The sequence below is a fragment of the Pyrgilauda ruficollis genome, unplaced genomic scaffold (genome assembly GCF_017590135.1).
Source record: "Pyrgilauda ruficollis isolate IOZ18807 unplaced genomic scaffold, ASM1759013v1 scaffold2, whole genome shotgun sequence".
NCBI lineage: Eukaryota > Metazoa > Chordata > Aves > Passeriformes > Passeridae > Pyrgilauda > Pyrgilauda ruficollis.
The window spans coordinates 30,155,114-30,173,609 of NW_024519206.1; the positions used below are offsets into that span (position 1 = coordinate 30,155,114).

The following is an 18,496-nucleotide window of genomic DNA, read 5'->3' on the forward strand; positions in this document are numbered from 1 at the left end:
CACGTACGTGTCCTATTTACATATCTGAGTGACAAGACAGTGCTTCCTCCCACTTTCCAGAGAAACAGCCTGTTAAAAAACCCATAGGAATATTTTAATGAATCCTGAATACCTTGGGTTTTCCTCTTGAGGGAAAGGAGCACCATACTGGTACTCTTTTGCTTAATGTCTGTGGATGTGCTTGGAGCACCTCAGGAGTACTTGTGTTATTTTGTGTGTATTAAGTAACTTGCTACACGGAGCAAGGGAACTTTCTCAGTGCTGGCAGCAGGGGAACAGAAGCGGTACGGGCAGACATGCACCCTGTTATCCGTGCGCTAAATACGCATTAAAACCGCGCTGCTTCATTCCACGCAAACACTTGGCCTTACAAGTATTGGGAGTAAAATGACCAGTACGAGAGCAGGACTATTCGCAGAGGCCGAGTGGGCTGCGCTGATTTTGGGGGGCAGAAAAGAGGCCGTAGCCCCGGCGATGCGCCCCTGGGGAGTGGATCGAACCTCCTTGAGCGGCTTCACTGCTCTCCAGTAAAACGCCTCAGCTCTCCCTTGCGCTGGCGCTGTGACGGGACAGCTCTCGCTGAGGTACGGGACGGGACGGCGCTTCTGCTGCAACGCTCCCGGGACACCCGCACTGCTGTAGCCTTCTGCTCCCCACCACTCCCGGGCGGGAGCACACGGGAGGGCAGAAGCTGGGTTAGGGCCACGCCGCTTTTTTGCCAGCAGTGCCGCAAATGCTTTTGGCAGCTGCCGGGCAGAAACTGCCAGGAAGTAGAAAATCCACGCATACACACCCTCCCGAGCAAGGAGGAACGACTATACTATCTCGTCCCCTCTCCCACCTCCTCTCATCCTATATTCCGGGACAGGTGGGGTGCCCGCCCCTTCTCCATCTCGGCGGGGACGGCGCTGCCGGTTTCTCCTCCCCTCTCCTCCTTGCTCCCTCCCAATCCTCCTCCTCCTTGGCGTCCCCAGAGGGAGCCCCTGCGCTCCGCGACCGAGTGGAGAGCGCAGCCGGGCGCACCCCGTCCCACAGCCGGCTCCAGCCGCTCCGCAAGCCCTTGTGCACCCGCCGCCGCCTGCAGCAGGAGGAGCAGAGGTCGGACGAGGAGGAGGAGGAGGAGGAGGAGGAAGAAGGCAGCAGCCCGCCCGCAGCGGGGCACGCACGTGTGCGCGCAGACCTCGACGGCCGTCCTCCAGCATGCTGCTCGGAGCCGCGCAGGGCAGAGCGCCGGAGAGGAGCTGATCGCTGCCGCGGGAGAAGAGCAGAGGGGAGCAGGAGCGGCTCCGCGGAATCATCCGTGCGCCCCTCCCGTCCGACCCCCACGCACTCCGCCGAGGGAGCGGCGGTCCCGCAGCATGGGCGGCCGCAGCCCCCTCGCTGCCGCCGGGCCCCGCGGCGCCGCTGTCCTGGTGCTGCTGCTGGGGCGCCTCGCTCTCTGCCTCGCCGTGGAGGGAAAGAAAGGTAGGGGACGGGGAAGCGAGGGGGCGAGGGCGCGGGGGTCCCGCCGTCCTTTGCCGGCTGCGTACTGGGGGACCAGGGAGCCGGGGCTGCGGGCGGCTGCGTGCCGCGGCCTCCCGTGGGGAGAGGCGGAGGGAAAGTCCCAACTACTTATTTCCCTAAGAAGAAAAAACAAATCAAAACAAAAAACCCACCCCAAAAACAGAGAGAGGGGAGAAACGGGGAGAAAACCAAACCTATAGCAGAGATCACGCAGCCCTGACTTCCTGATTCTTGGCTTATTTTCTTTTGTGGGGGTGGAGGAAATAAAAGGGAATAAGCCTTGGCACATCTCATCTGTTGTGCTTCTCTTCTTTAGTGTTTCTTTTTTCTCCTTCCCCCCTTCCCACGTTTCCCAGTCGCTCCCCGGAGAGCATTCCCGGGCTCAGCCCAGCACAGCCGCTCTCGGCTCTCCTGCACCGGGGCGGCGGGGAAAAGCCGCGGGGTTCCCGAGTAAGCGCCGCTCCGGTAACCCGCTGTCGCTCTGACCCGGACACCTCCGCTTGTCCTGTTCAGAAATAGTCGTAGTAATAATAGAAAGAAGTATACACCTGGGGAGGGGGTGACTGAAAAAAGAAGGGGAACTTCGTGTGGGTTCTGGTTCCCCAGTTATCAGAAGGAGGAGCGATTTATCCCTGCCCGACCCGGCGCGAAGGAGCCGCCGTCCCGTCCCGTCCCGTCCCGTCCCGTCCCCAGCCTGCCGGCGCTGCCAGCCTCGGCGCTGCCCGCCCGTCCCGGCGGTGCGTGGGAACAGCACGGCGGGGCTGGCTGTGGGGCCGGGGCGTGGGGCTGCCACGGGTGCTTGGGTTTTCCTTCTTTATTGGAGAAGCTGTTTCAGAGGGTGAGAAGACGTTTCTGGCCGGTCGGACCCGTCACATTTTCTCTGTGTGTGGTGTTCTCTTTTGTGAGTTTGGAGAGCAGGCCCCGGCTGCTGTTCCAGCCGGAGAGCAGTCCTCTTTATCTTGGAAATCTGCCAGCCAGAGGAAAAAATGCAGATTTGGGTGGTTTGGTTTTTCTTCTTTTTCCTTTCATTCTTTTTAAAGAAAAAGCGGGAGAAGAGAACTATTACTTACTCGAAGGGCTGATTGCATGGCTCAGAGCAACTGAGTTAGAGTCTTTCGTGACTGTGGACTGTAAAGCCACCCTGAAAGTGAGGAACACCCCATCCAAAAGAACTAGTTGCACAACCTTTAAAAAGCGGAAAGATTCTCTTGTTCCAGAATTCAAGTTCATACCTGTTGTTGATGTAACATGGGCAGTTTTTCTTTCCTGGTTTTCTTTTTATTTATGTATTTATTTTTCCTCATCCTTTGAAGGTGATGAGAAGTAAAGTGCCTCTCATCTGCTCTGCCTGTCTTTAGAGATGCAGTCTCAGGTGCACATGCCCTGTATAATATGTTAAGAGTGAGGAGAAATACCTTGTTTAATTCTGTGTCTTATAAGCTTAGAAGGTTGCCAGTTTTTTGAGGATTACTAAATAATCAATGGCTACATGATAAATCCAGTAGAGGTTATTCTCAGAATGTTGTGTCAGCAAGTAACTGTTCCTCTGGTAAGAGCTGGAGGCTCAGTGGCAGAGGTGGAGGCAAAAGGATTTCTTCAGAAAGCATTAATCAATTGATTGGACTTCATCAGTTTCTCCCCACACTTGAAGATAAGCAAGAAAATTACTCAGAGGCACAAAATGAAGCGGCATCTGAGAATTGTGCATTATTGATTTGATGCAACAGGTCCAGCAGGTAGTAGAGGATCAGTGTATGTTTGGGACTGTCTCCTTGGTCAAGTGATAAGACCCAGCATCAGAATTCAGAGAAATGCTGAAAGGAAACTTGCTGTCATAAATATATGCAATACTTCTGCAAGTTCAAATTGCATGTGAAATGGCACTTCTTAAAACTTCAACCTGATTTGTTCTATTACCAAATGGGGTGGTCTCAAAAAAAAGAAAATGTGCCTAGACAGCTGTTTGAAGAACATCAGGATCAGCCTATAAAATCCAATCAGCATAATGTTTGAATGGAAATTTAAATACAATTGTATCTTCTCCCAAAACTGTAGAATTAATTTTCTTGAAGATGGGTGAGAGAAAACTGGTTTTGTTGTAACACTGTAATCATTAAGATACAAACAAAAGTCTAATTGAACATATTCCAGAACCAAACAGCATTGCTCAAAAGTGAAGTACTCTCATCACAGGGACCAATACCCACCTCTTTGTACCTGCTCTGATGTTGACCCACATTAAGCACAGTAGAACTAATCCAGATTTCCACTAATCTACCCGGGAGGCCTGCTTGGTGGTACCTGAGATAAATACCTATGATAGCTGGCATGCCACTTACGCTGGATGCATTTGACCCGTGTCCTTTTTGTGTGCCAGTGCTCGGTGACAGTGGTACGGTTCAGCAAATTGCTTTTTGTTGCTACACATTGGTTTTATATCTCTAGTTTTGATCTGTAGCTGCAGCCATTGTGGGATGGGAGTGTGCTGCTCCGTGTCAGGAGTGAGCACGCAGGCGTACCAGGCAGCTCGGGAGCTGCCAGAGTGGACTGTGGTAGCCTTCTCTGCCTGGAGTCTTATACAAAGGACTAAGTTCTTTAAGGGTATCCAAGTATTCATGTCCATGTGAAGTAAAAAACTTCTGTCTAATATCCTGTCTAGTGTTTACATGTGGGCTGTGTGTGTATTTATATTGAGTATTGTCTTGCAGTTTCTGCACTGTGTATTATTCCATGCTTGCTTGTGACAAACACCTACAGGTAGATGAGTCTTTGTGGATTGTGCAGAGCTTGATCCAGTTACGTGCAAGCATCCAGTGCGTTTTTAGATGCCCTCCAGTGTAACCTGGCCGCTGCTCTGTGGAGCAAAGATCTGTCAGGAGCCTGTGAGTTGTGCCTTCTTTGGGGGCCTCCCAGGAGCAGAGGGCTGCCCACACATCCACAGGGTGGCTGAGGAATCAGCAGTGTTCCCTGTCTACCTGGTATCTGGTAAAGGATGTCTTGTACTCCTGTTGAAGTCCCGGGAGAGCTGGCACGCTGTTCTCTCATTCCTGTGTTTGTATTACCACTGACACAAGTGGAATTTTCTATGTGGACAGGAGCTGGTAGTATGTTTGTGTAGGTATTTATTGTGTGAGGTGTTGTCTGTGCAATCATTTATTATGATTTCTATTTTATCATTTTCTATTTCCTTGGTAAATGACCAAATATTTTTTGAATTTGCGAACTAAAATAAATTGTGCAGTCTTGATGGTAAATACAGTTAGAGAAATGGAAACTTAGACACTGATATGGCCTGATTTGGTGAGATAATAGAAATAAATAAATACTGTTGAGTGTAGAGCTGCTTTTACTCCAGTGCCTCAGTGTGTGAATGCTTAAGAACAAAACCCAAACCCCATCATTAAGAGCAGCGAAGGGAAGGTAAAATGCTAGCAAGTCATCTCCTTAATTCAGGCAATCTGCAAAAAATAGTGACTATGTGCAAAATTTTACGAGGGAGATTGGCCTCTCGGCAAAGTGTGTGTGTATGGTGAGCAAACTAGATGCTGAAGTGCTACTAAATACAAATGTGTTATTTCTTGCATCAAGAGTATATTAAGAGATTTGCAGATAAATAGGAAATCAAGATCAATGCCCTGGAGACTTTACAATCAGAGTAGTCCGTTTTAATTTATTTGTTAATTTATAAAGAGAGACTTTTGGGGAGTGTCGCACAATGCCATTATGGTCCTCAGGGCTGACTTTTGCATTTAGGTATCCATGTATCACTGAAATCTGGGATATGCTAGCTTTAGCAGCAAGATAGCTGACTAGCCAAACCAGTTCCTTCAGAAAGTGTCCTTATCTTCCTTGAGCACAAACTGCCTTTGCTTAATGGCCCTTCTGAAACAAGCCTAGTGGAAGGTTTACTTCATTTCTGGGAGGATGACAGTACCTTCATGGAATGGTTTTGCATAGAAACTGTTGATATTGCTACAAACTCTTGCTCTAGTCCAGGTTTCAGTAGTATGTGTGCATCTGAGAGTACAGTCACACCGTGTGTGTGAGTGGATTATCCCAGAAAGAACTGATACTCAAAATTAGTGTCAACATGTTATAAGCACCAGCATTCACGGGTATGAGAACTTGTGTCAAAACTCATGTTAGACTTGCATCTGTATTGCAAAAGGGTTTGTGTAACACAAATTTGACTCGTAGAACTTTTATTTGAGGGAGCCAGAACAGGCTGTACTCACAAAAGCATCTTCTGGCTGTTCTATATTAGGAACGCTTCCTGGGGTGACCTGGCTGACAAACCTTTATAAATCTAGACTAGTCAAATTCTGTAAAAAGATTGCTTGCTAGCTAGAATAATTGCCATTTTTGAATTGTGTGAATTGCATAAGGCATCTTCTAATTGTGTTTATAATTTCTCAAACCCCCGTTCTGCTGTACACATCTACTAGTGGAAAATGAACTTCTGTCAGTCAGGGCTCATCTGGCACAAGAATCTCATTCAACTTGGCTGAGTAATGACTAGCTTTATCAAAAAGAGAAAGTTATTAGGAAATGCAGCAGAGCTGTTATTTGCTTCTCAGTGGTAGGATCGTTCTCACTCTTTGACTCCTGCATTTGCTTTGTGGCAGCTGTGGGAGGTGTGTAGCCTGCGATGAGCACTCGAGCAGCAGTTTCTGCGGTGACAGGGATAGTTGCCTGTCTCGCACTCGCCTTGAGATTAGCTTGAGCAACACATCTTGCTCTAAGTGTAGAACTTGCCTCTCTGGGTCTTGAGCAGTGCTTCACCCAGCGCCTGTGATAGGGACCATGGCTGGGAGCTGTGTGATGCTGAGCTCTATGGCAGAGGAACAGGAATAATAATGAGGGCCCTCACCGCTGGGATCACCCTTTTTTAAACAAAGCTTCTGCAATGCCACACACCTCTGGTGATGAGGATGGTGCAAGAACTGAGTTGGATGTGACCCATCAGAAGCCCTCCATCCCTGAGCACCACTGCTGTTCATACCTCTTGGCTTCAGAGAGCTCCTGAAATCCATGAGTACATGGAGGGCCTGCACTATGGGTTTGTCGGCATTGTGTAGGTGTTGGTAGAAAGTGTTCAAGTGTTCAGTGAATTATGTTTTTCCAGGCATTAATGGTACACAGTGTGGAAATCTGCTGCTTAGTGTTTTGTGTGGACTTTGAAAGTCCTTGTTCAGCTTAATACAGTACACACCGATCCTGTAAAGTACATACGGATTTAACCTTCCCTTTCTTCCAGGATCTTCCAGGAACACTATTAGTCGGTACAGTATGAGACCTAGTGGTGTTTCAGTCCATTCTGATTATGTTACTTCTTCACTTCCAACTATGGCAAATGGAATTGTAATGCTTCCTTTTTTATGGCTGAATTCTGCTGACCTAACAGTATTGAGTAATAGTGTATTTTTTTTTTTTTAATTTCAGAAATAGTTACAGAACATTTGGCATTAGTATGTGCAGAAGAAGTCATTCTTAAAGGAAAAAAAAGATGTACTCCTCTGTACAGAGAAATTGGACCAAAATAAATACCTATTTCTGCTGAAGCAAGGTGGTTATTTATTAGGAACTGCGACACGACTTTGTAGTTTGTCTTAAGGGGGGAATGTGTAGGTGTGGGTATTGTGCTCTCCATGCTTAATGTTATTGATGGTTGTTCAAAGGAAGAAGCATGAGAAACCTACCTGTGAGATTGCGTGTTTAAACAGGAAATCTTTCTGATGACCAAAGTGAAAAGATGCGGCCATGTGGGTTGGCCATTGACAAGTGCAAGTGCTACCACACCACACTTTTTAAAAAATTATTTTTTAACAAACAGAAGGCATAGTTAGGAGAGAGACATGGAGGATTTATGTAATCCGTAGGGATGTGTGAGCTCTCATTTGGAAGCTTCAATGCAAAGTGTGTTTTGCCTGTTGACAGATCCATGCAAGGCAGATGCAGGGATTCTCCTTCTGCCAGCGTTCCTTCGTCTGCACGGCACATCTGCGTACATGAAAGTAAACGTCTACGTGTTCACGTGCATGTTCTGCTAGCAGAGTGCATTGAATCATGGGTGGCTTTTGTTTGTTTCACTGGTTGAAGAGGAAAAAAAAACCTAAAAAAAAGAATAATTTCCAGTCGTACTGAAGCAAGTGTGTCAGGGTGGTTTTAGTGAAATTAAGAGAAAAAAAAACCTGCAACAAAACACCAAGAAAAAAGCCCTGTTTTAATATAATCTGGAAGATCAAATTTGACTTGATACGATTTCTTTTCAAGTCGGGTAAGAAGCAAAATGAAATGTTGTTTGAAATGAAAATTTGCAGGTTTATTTTGAAAATACCAGAATACCACTTGATTTTCTTATACCTCCCTCCCACTTAGTTTTTTGGCCAAGGCATGTTTGCTGAGCTTGGCTCAAAAAATTAAGGCTTTGGGAGTGGGGTAAACTGTCATTTGTGTACACATTAATAGTTCTGCTCTGATCTCTGTGAGCACTGAGATAAATGAAGTCCAAAATGCTTGTGATCACTTCTTTCTATATTCATAAATTGAAATGGTGAAATAGCAAAAGTAATGAAATGGGGATAAATAAATAGGTTTAAATTAGAAGAAGCTTGGTATCCATCACCTCCCTGGCCTCCACATGTTTGACCCCTTCACCATCCATAGCTGAGCTCCGGTGGAGGAGCCTGAGCCTTGCAGGCTCCTTGCTGGAGGCAGGCTGGGGCTCTGGGCAGGCAGGGTGACACTGCCGAGCGGGAGCAATGGCCCAAGGGCCAGCAACGCTTCTGTGTGGGTTAAAAGCCATCTTGTCTAGCAGTTACCTCTCTGTGGTTGCTTTACCTTGCAAAGGTGCTGTGTGAAAGGTGGGTAGCCTCTCCAGAGTATCATCCAGCTCCTTGGAAAAGTCAGGGATTTGCCAGCCCCTCCATCCCAAACTGAAAAACTGTAAGCATTCAGGGCCAGCAAAGGCAGTTGTGCCAGAACCACTCTGCTGGGGTAGATGGCTCCTTCCTGCGTGCAGGATGGGTTGGATGAGTCGGCAGGGAGCATGCTAGACAGGATGTTTTCTGGGTAAGAGGTGGAAGGAAGGAGAAGAGGATATAAACCAGCTGTCTTGATGACAGGATAGTAGTATTTTAGCTCTGGCTTTTATAAGAAGAAAATTATCACTTTGTGGGAGCGGCATTTGTATGTTTGGTAATCAGGATATGGTGGCATAATCCCTGCCTTCCCATCACCAGATTCTGCAGTAAATACAAAGATAACCAGGAAAGCCTTGGAAATCAGCCAGTCTTGGCACTGGGCACTGCGAGCTCGAACAGCACTTTTCCTAGATAGGGAAAAGTATTGTTTTACCTATCATGATTCAAGGGCTGGAAGCCACAGAGACTTTGAATGCTTGCCTGAGGCAATACATCTGGCCACTGATGAAGTTGCCTGCTAGTATTTTGGCCTCTCACCCCATGCCCAAGCCAATGATAAACACTGCCTGGAGTTGAAGGTAACCAACATCCTACTTGGGGCTTATTCGCAAGCTTTGAAAAAATGTCTCATGCGCAGCATCCTTTCTTCCCTTTGCTGAAGGTCCTTCTGTGTGCCCTTCCCTGGGGACATGTCCCTTGATGGAGGCTGGCCGGAGCCTGGGATGAGGTGACCTGTGGTGGCATGCGTCTGGCTTGGCTCCTGTTGGCTGAGGCGTGCTCACTCCCTGCCTGTGGTAGGGCTCAGCATGCCTGGCCCCTTGCTCCACCGCCCCGGGGAAGCCCTGGCACCTCCTGAAATAACAGCACTGTGAGACAGTAGCTGCAAATCAAGGCTGGGTGTAAGCAGATGTATTGTTTCCTAAATTATGCTTTTTATGTAGCTGCAGCACAGTTATGATGGCAGTTTTAACATTTGCAAGGCCTAACTTAAAAAAAAAAAAAACAAACCTAAAACCAACCAACCAACCAAAAAAGAATTGTAGCTTCTTCTGTCTGGGAATATGTATTCATGGATATGTATTCACTCCCTCTGCCTCATTAAGCTCTGAGACATGTGCAATTCTGAAAGTTGTTTGAATCACATCTGAGGCAGTGGATGTTTCTTCTTGAGAGCTGTGTACTTCAGTTCTGCAAAGTGAAGTTATGGCTGCATGTGCAGTTCCCTATTACTAAGCAATTTTTCATCTTGAAAATACTGATTTTCCCATCACATTACTTAATTCATTGCATTGGAATTAATTTTTTTATTAAATTTACAGTGTTTTTGAGAACAGTGATGTTTTCTGAAGTTCACTCAGGAAGTAAAACTAAAGAAGGAGGCAAGGTTCAAGGAAGAAGCTTGTTTTAGCAGTTGGGTCAGTTATTTCAACAATGCCTTTAGCAAAGAAGAGGCTGTTTGCACAAATCAGTAACTAGTTCCCATGATTCAGATTGAATCATGTAGCTCAAGTCATTTGAATAAATAAATGACTTCTAGTAAGTGAGACAACCTCTGCAATTAGGATGGCATGCTGCATATTTCATGTTATTTATTATGTGGTTTTCAATAGATATGATTAAGCTGGTTTACACTTTGAATGCTAGGTAGCATTTCAACACAAGCCACTTAACCAGAGCTCACTTTAAAATGAGGTGCACATATGTTTTGCACAGGTGGCATTGTGCTGTATCTTCTACACTTATATTTTCTTGTGAATTTTCTACAAATTAACAGGAAAAAGAAATCACCTGGCCAAGGGCACCTCCATTTTCTGTAATTTTAATGGGCAATTCTCAAGCAGGTGCTTCCCAAATATTTACAGTTGCTGCAGTCTTAGCTTTCCTTCATGTCTTACTTGGCCATCAACTCCCATGGAAGTGCATAACCAGAGCTGCAGAAAACTGCTTTTCTCAGATGTGTTCATGGATTATGTGCTGTCCCTGGTGTTTCCAAGGGTTGCTTCATGGGTCACTTGCAATTTCTGCTCTTGGATTTGGACTTTGGATGAGAGCATTGCAATTCAATGTAGAAGGTAAGGAAGAAAAGGTCTGCTTGTCGTTTGTTTCCTGATGTTTTTATTTTGTACTTTGTTGTAATTTTAAGTAGCTATATTATGGAACTGGAAAAATTCCAGGTGGTTTTGGTGTTGTGAAAATAGTATTTAAAAAAATGTATGGTCACTTTACTACTCTGTCATACCTGTTTGTGCCACGTACAAAACAGTATTAATTTATGAAAATATGCTCTGGACCATCAATGTGATATGGAGCCTTGGGATATGGAAAGATTCGGGGCCTACTGGCCAAGTGATCATCTGCTCTATTCAGGATAAAATTTTTCTATCGTGTTTCTTTCCAACTTTTTCAGTTAATATAGCATGAAAGGTACATTAAACACAAGATTTATACAAAATTGATAAAAGATATTTCAAAATAATGAAGATAACAAATCTTCGGTGCCAGATAAAAATACCATTTTACATATGTGATCACTGTTACTTCTGAGAGTGGAAGTTACATGAAGGCATTGGTGGTGAATTTTACACAAATTTTAGAAGCTGGGAGAAAAATAAAACCTTCCTCATTTCCTTTAATCATTGAGAAGGGACAGCTGTGATATGTGCAGATACAGCTAATGTTTGACAAATTTGTTTCTCATGTGTTAAATCTGAAGGTCCACAGATCATCTACTGGGCACAAGACAAGGAAGTCTTCCCCCACAGAAATGTGGGGGAGGTATCCTCAAGTCTGAGTGACTGGTGGGCATGATGTTTTGGAAACTGCTGAATAGCAAGGGCCTTTAAAAATGAAAATGTAAATTACAGAAGTGGAGTGGTTTTTCTCCTCCATTTTTATTGCAACCTATTTCTCATGAATGGAATTTTGACATTCTCACTTCTTGAACAGGATTCAATTTATTTTACTGCTCTTCAGACTATTTCAGCACCAAGTACATGACTTTTTTTTTTTCCTTCCCTATTAAAAACAAACAGAAAACCCCAAGTGAAAAACCGATTAAACCAGAACAAAACAAACCAATTTTTTTGGAAGCAGAAGTGTTAGTTGGCAAAATCCTGACTCTGGAAGCTGATTTGTCACAGCTAGACCATAATTGAAACTGTTAGGTTTCCACATGTACATGGGTTTTGCACCACAGAGCAGTGGGTACGACGTGGGGCCTTTGGCATTTGAGGAGAGTTGGGAAATTGTGGAAGTGTGACGTCAACTTCTCTCCCTTAGTCTAGCTCTGAAAACACTCCTAAAAACCAAGTTGTCAGAAAACCAGTCACATCTCCCCTCCCTCAAGTACTGGTCCAGATTTTTCCTATTGGAGACCTGTGGTAATGTGAACAGAAGATGTATTATGCCCAGCAGGAGAGTTTTTTCCACCTCAGGTTCCATATTCGAATGGTGACTGGCATCAGAATGCTGAGACTGTCCTTAGTGAGACACTATGGCCAGCACTGATTGCCTGTACAGATGGACCATTTGGTGTTTGGCTTTCTAATGAAAAAAGCCCCTTCTAGTTGGTCCTTGTGTACCCAAACATGTTGGGGACACAGCACGGGCTTCTATTCGAAGTTTCACTCATGTAGCAGAGGAAGATCAACATGAGAGCTGAGCTGGTGTCTGTGCAGCAGACTGAGTGAGGGGCTGGCAAGGTGTATCAGCACCACACTTTGCCTTTATTGCCATGTTTGTAACATCTGGGTAGATACTGATGCCATTATCACTACCCCAAAATGAGTAGCAGAAGTTCAGTCTTTGAGGGTAGGAGCAGGGACAAGTATTTCACAGCAGATCCGGAAAGGAAAGCATGTAAGACAGATTTATGTTATGTGTTCAGCTTCCACCTGCCTGTAAGGATAAGTAGTTGAGTTGCAGCATTTTTAATTTGGTGTAAAAGTAATTTGTAGTTCCTAATTTGACCTCTTGTAGTGAGGAAGTCTGCAGTAAGATGTGAAGTTGAAACTTAAGCATCTTCAGTTATCTGGTAGGATCTCATTATTTCTTCAAACATCTGTTTTAGGATACATGCCCAGTTAATGGATCAGTTTGATATTTGTCTTTTTGTTTTGAATTTGAAAGGATGACCACTGAAATGCTCTCTTATTTCCATCTGGTCTTCAAAAAGTAATTAAGTGTTGAACAATAGTATTGTCAGTCTGTTTCCTACCTAATAAGCTCTTCAAGGTGCTCTTGTTAATGATTTTATTATTTCAAATCTGCTCTTGTTCTCTCTTTCCCTCCTTAATGAGGCAGATCCCCTAGGCAGCATCAGTTTATCACAGTTGTCCATGGTAGATGAACTAATCCAGCACCAAGGAAGTTTGTGTTCAGCAGTGTGTAAGATGCTCCCATCTGTATGTGTGGATAATTCTTGCTGACACATGAAAGACTTAGCATGTGCAAAAAAAGGAAGAACAGACCCTTTTTCTAAATGAGGGTCATCTTGATTTGAACAGCAGCAGTCTGGTTTGCATCAATGAGCACATGCTATTCAGTGAATTAAGAGTAAAAATAGCTAATTAACACCTTCTCTATTTCTTTTCTGTCTGGTCATTAGTTACTACCAGCCAAATTAACTCCTGTCAGCATAGGGGCTGGAAGGGTGTCAATGACAAACTCGGGTCAAGAACCGAATCCTTTGATTTTCTGGGGAGACATATCACTGTTTTTATTGTATTACCTGTATCATGTAATTTAATACAGGTATGCTAACATCTGTGTTTTGTATTTCAACTTGTGAAGGGAAAATCTGAGTTGATTGTTGGAATTTTAAAGAAGGGCTATTTTATCCTGTTTAGCATGGGACCTATTGGATCCTGTCTGTGGACTAAAATACAGTTTCAGAGACTCAGATAATTTCAGCAATAGCAAACATATGACTTCTAAGTAAACAGACTGATTATAATAGAGAAGATTAGAAAATGGATTGTTATGGGCCAGCTCTGTACTACTGAGAGAGATGATATCGTACTGGTGATCGCACTGTTGGCCTTAACGGCCCGTAAACTGATAAAAGCTTTTGTAAAATTGTCAACAATAATTCCATCCATTGTTAGATTGTCAGTGAACGTCTTAGGGTCCTGGAATAAATTGCTACCATCAATTGTGTTTATGTAATTTCATAAAATAAGGCTTTCCCTCTGAAGATGTAATAACTCTAATAATAAATGATAGAAAATACTGTCAGCTAAAGATTAATGGCTCAGGTTCACTGTTGCTGTAGCTGCCCAGAAGTTCCTTACCTGGCTTGGGCTGAGGTGGGTTTACATTTGAGGTTCCTGTGTGTAGAGGACAGGCACTTTTTCATTACCTCTGCCGGTTGCTCACTAGGTCAGTAGAAATAGGCAATGTCAGTGCAAGGTTTGTATGAAAATTAAAAAATAGTTTAAGTTTACTATATTTCTACTCTGTTGTTAGCTTTCACTGTGGATTTTTTTACATTACAATTATTAGAACATGAACATTAAAAGGCTTAATTAGTTTCATAAGCATGAATACTCTATTTAAAAAAAGAAGCGCTTAAATTTTCGCTATAACTGACAAGCTGTGTCAATGTATGGTCTCTTTCGAACTGTTTTCACAGCTACTAACTTCCTATCTCCTTTTTATTTCCCTCATCCCTTCCACATGATTGGTTATGTAAATTATTGGCCATAGTGTGATGCAAAATGGGCTTTAATCCAAAGTGGGAAGAGAAGGAAGTGCTTTTGCAAGAAAATAAATAGCACACGGTATTTAACAGTGCATTAAGCAACATCACGGTTAATACTGCACTGATAATGCAGTGAGGACGGCAGGAAAATATGTCATTAGTTTAGTCAAGCAGTGAATTGCTCCAGCTCTGATATTTTGTTGGTGATATTCAACATATCTAATGCGTAAGCATTGCTAATACAAAGCTTAATGAAGAGTTGAGCATGGACTTTCCACTTCTGCAACATGGGATAGAAAGAAAGAGCTGGTTTACCTGCCTGTAGGTGGAGTTTCATTTTTGTACTCTGGGAAGGAGGGGAACAGAAACGTGCTAAATAGACACAAGGTCTGTCCTCCTAGAGTTACTGCTTGCCCATATTTATTTTCTTTAGGGGGATGGTAGAGGTAGGAAAGTATCTTGAGGGAATATATTCTCCAGGTTCCATCAACACAGCTTCAGGAGTGCTTTACCCCAGAAAAATATAATTCTTAAGTTATTGTGCTTGAATGGCCCTTTGGTAAACTTGCTTGCTCTATCTCCACTTTCCTGATGTACTTGACAGCGGGTAGTAAAGTTGAATTCAAGGAGGGGCTCAAAATTATTTGCCTCCCCAGCTTCAGAATGTGCAACTTTGAAAGAAAGCATTGCAGCTACATACAGGGAAGCTTATGGAAAAGGTAAAATTATGGAGAGCTGGAGGAAAGATAAGAAAATCTGGAGCTCTTGCTTCTCAGTTACAGTAACACTGCAGCAGGGACATGCCTTTTCTCTTCAGGCTCAATCCAGCAAATTGTAGGCATTATATCCCTTTGAAGTCTGTGGATATTTTGCCTGCCACTGCAGGTTCAGGGGTTTTTTTATTACTTATTTGCCTAAGAAATTTCTTCTCATCTAGTTTAAAGGGAAAAACTGATATGGAATACCACACTGTATTATATGAGCACTGTGCCAAAAAGTAATTCTCCCAAAACAGAAGGTAAGATGATAATCACATCCCAAGATTTTATGGTATCAGTGTTATAACTTGTAATGAGTCTTTTGCCTGGGTAAGGCAAGTAAGTCTAGTAAGTAGATATTGTGGTAATTGTCCTTCCATTTTCTTTTCTGAAAATATTATTTCTAGATATATTTTTGGGTGGGTAAATTCTTTAGGCTGTATAAAGCGCTGTGGCTTCAGGCATTGATTTCTGTAAGCCAAAGTGGTGGTCCCATGGATTAGCAAAAATGAGATAAGTCTAAACTTGCTGGAATGAACTTTATAGAGTTGAGAGGCATTTCACTCACACACTGGATGTGTTGAAGCCAAAATTTTTACATGGGAGCTTTTGCAAAGAAGCATGTGTATGTAGCATACACCTCTCTCTCTCTCTCTCTTCCTGAGAACTATTTACTATAGGCCTGAGATGATATGTTAATATGTAATTCTTAGTATATGGAGGCCTCTGGCACTCTTGCTTTATCATTTAAGAAAAAATGGTGTTACCACAGCAACTGCTGTGCCACCCGCTACTGAAGCAGCTCCCATCTATGAAGCGCTTATAGAAGTATATTAGACAGATTTTTAAAGTGCATGTAGCTAAAGTGAGAGTAGGAATTTAACACTTGGTGAATGCTACAGTGGAAGGAGATCATGAATTTTTTCAGAAGTTGAGAAAAGTTCTTAACGGAAATAGATAGCAATAGATCTAATTCAGCAGGCTCTTTGACAGATGCATCATTTCAAACCTATGTACAATCCCTTTGAAATCAGCTGAGCTCTGTGTAGGGCTAGAGTTTGTGCAGGTTCAAGAGTCTTGTTCTACAGGTGACAAAAATTGCATTGTGAAAGGGAGTGATGGTTTTGAGAGGTTCCAGTTGTAACACTTTCGTAGGGTGTGACTGGTGAGGGCAGATACCTGGCATTTCACTACAACGAGCCACTGAAAATGATTGAAAGGGAAGTTGTGAGTAACTGGAAGTATCAGAGAAGTTTTGATTAATGGGTTGTTTTGAATTTTGGACAAGGTTTTGTATTACATTTGTGTATCACCTGTATTTGATATAACAAGGAATATGTGTTGAAGGGTGTGCATAGTTTTGTTGTCTATTAAACATTAGAGCAGGACATTGTAAAAGTTTCTGTACTATAAAATGTAATTGTTTTAGGGGAGGCAAGAGACCTAGGAAAGACTAGGAAAGGTTTTAAGTTAGTCTGACTCTAGTAGTGTAAAGCTACGTGAGTTTTCCTTTCAAGACACTGAGGTGTAAGAAGACCCTGCTATAGCTGGATGTTCAGGGCTAAATCCAAGCCCTGGTGAAGCTATAGGTTGTCATTAAAATCCCTCTGAAAATTCACAAGTTTTGCATGAAAGCCATGCTGGATTGTAAGACACCTTTCCTTTCCTAGCCTGGGTCAGGCAGGCACAAACTTTGATAGATCAGTTTAGGATGATTTCTGAACCTCTGCCTTTTACACCTTCACTGTGGTATAACCCACAGCACTTAAGCTGATATTCCATCTCTGTAATCCCCATTCGGATCTTTCTCATGAATTCTCTCTCTTGGTAACTATATTTACTGTCACTCTTATTTAGGATGGTAGAGCAGGTATTCTTGATAACCATCCTACAGCCTCAGTATGTTTTGTTTGAACAAATGCCAAAAGCACTTGGAAGTTCAATGAGTTAAAGGCAGCAATAGGGTCTGTATCCTAGGGCTGGAAACAGCACCTTTGTGGTGCTGCCCAAACAATAAGAAAAACTGATTGAGAGGGTCACTAAGAAGTTTCTTCAGAAACTCAGTTTAGTTCTGGTACAAATATGACAGGGGAGTCCAGTGCATAAAAGATATTTCTTGCATGTTCCCAGTACTGTATTAAATGAATAGGTGTGTAGTGAAAGTGTTCAGACACATAACATGTATGATAATTTGCCTGAGACAATAAAAACAAGTCAGTTTGTGGTCAAAAGCAGAATATTTAATTATATATTTTGCTCTTTTTATGTAGTACTTTAAATTTACTACATCAAAAATTGAATGCAGGCAGTGATTTATCTCAGAAAAATCCGCCTTCAAAAATCCAGCCTGTCTGCCTGATATCTAATTAATCACTCACTTCTGATGATAAACTCAATGTTATGTTGGGAATGCTTTCCAGCACTAGCAGGTTTTTAACAAGCTGCTTGAGATGCATATTAAAAATGCTTTTGGAGACATAGAGGCAGAAAAGCTTAGAAGTCTGATGAGTGTTTATCTGAAAGGAGCTCCCAGGGGCAGAGGAACTGGGTTCACCATTCGTAGTAGTTTACCCAGGTAGGAAATTTATTTGTTTTTCTACTCACAGAGACATTGAGGGGACAGTCTATTTTGAATTTTAAAGTTAAAGGCAGTGGCATTATTTCAGTACATGAAGTTCAGGGCCTTGCCTAAAGGATGTGGTGGTAGGTAGGGTTAATACCTGAAAATGATGTTTTGTCCATAAACTCACGGCCTGTGCACAAAGTGAAAGTGAGTGGCTGATGTCAGAGAGGGGAAGCTTCCCAAGGTTTAGAAAGTTATTTCATGGACTCCATATTTTCTAATGCTTAGTGCTCCCAGTTTAAAATGCATGTGTTCCCTTGCTGTGTTTCCTGATTGTATACAACATGATATACTAAAGAGAGCTTGCTTTAGCTATGGACTAAGTTAAACACCAAAGGCTTCTCTGAAAGCCAGGCAAGCTTGTTAGCATATTTCCATTTATAGGAAGGAGTAGCAAACATTTGCCTGTGCTGCAGGCAGATGCATGGGAGCTGTTACCTAAAGCTGACAGTACTTTAACATGCACAGGTATGAAAAGGGGACAGTGTGTCTGCAGCACTGTGATATGAAAACATAAGGTCATATTCTACCCTTAGATGAATCTTCTGCAATGCTGAAATGCTGAGGTACTGTGCTCAGGTCTGAAAGCAGACCTGGGTAATACAGTCAGGAAAAGCAATGTTCAAATGCAGGGATGCAAGTCTTTCAGGTTTGCTCCCAGTCTGGGCTGTCAGGTGTAAAGGACTTGTTGGGAAAAAAAAAAAGTTTGTCCTTTATGATTCATTGTAGATAAGTCCTATGCCATAGTCTGCCAATTACTTTTTGTTGTTTTGAGTATTTATTTCAACCCACTGTAACTGCAATAAGGAATTTTGCATGTAAATCATAATCTGTTGCAGATAAAGCAGGGGATTTTGGCTTAGTGTTTCAGAATAAGTGCCCAAGAAAGAAGAAATATGCTCAGAAGAAGTATGCCCGAGAAAAAGATACCCCAAGGAGGAGCTAAAATTGCCTGAATTCAAGTATCAAATCCTTAGCAAGCTCTGGA

At 43.2% G+C, this 18,496-nt stretch overlaps 1 protein-coding gene across 1 annotated transcript in view; it reads left to right on the plus strand.

Annotated features, from left to right (window-relative positions):
* Window positions 1–1,036: 1,036 nt before the first annotated feature.
* Window positions 1,037–18,496, plus strand: part of EGFR (epidermal growth factor receptor) — a 157,022-nt gene continuing 139,562 nt past the window's right edge. The window contains exon 1 of the mRNA XM_041466395.1: window positions 1,037–1,464. Within this exon, the coding sequence (XP_041322329.1) occupies window positions 1,359–1,464 (106 nt within the window). The 5' untranslated portion in view covers window positions 1,037–1,358. The remainder of the gene's footprint in view (window positions 1,465–18,496) is intronic.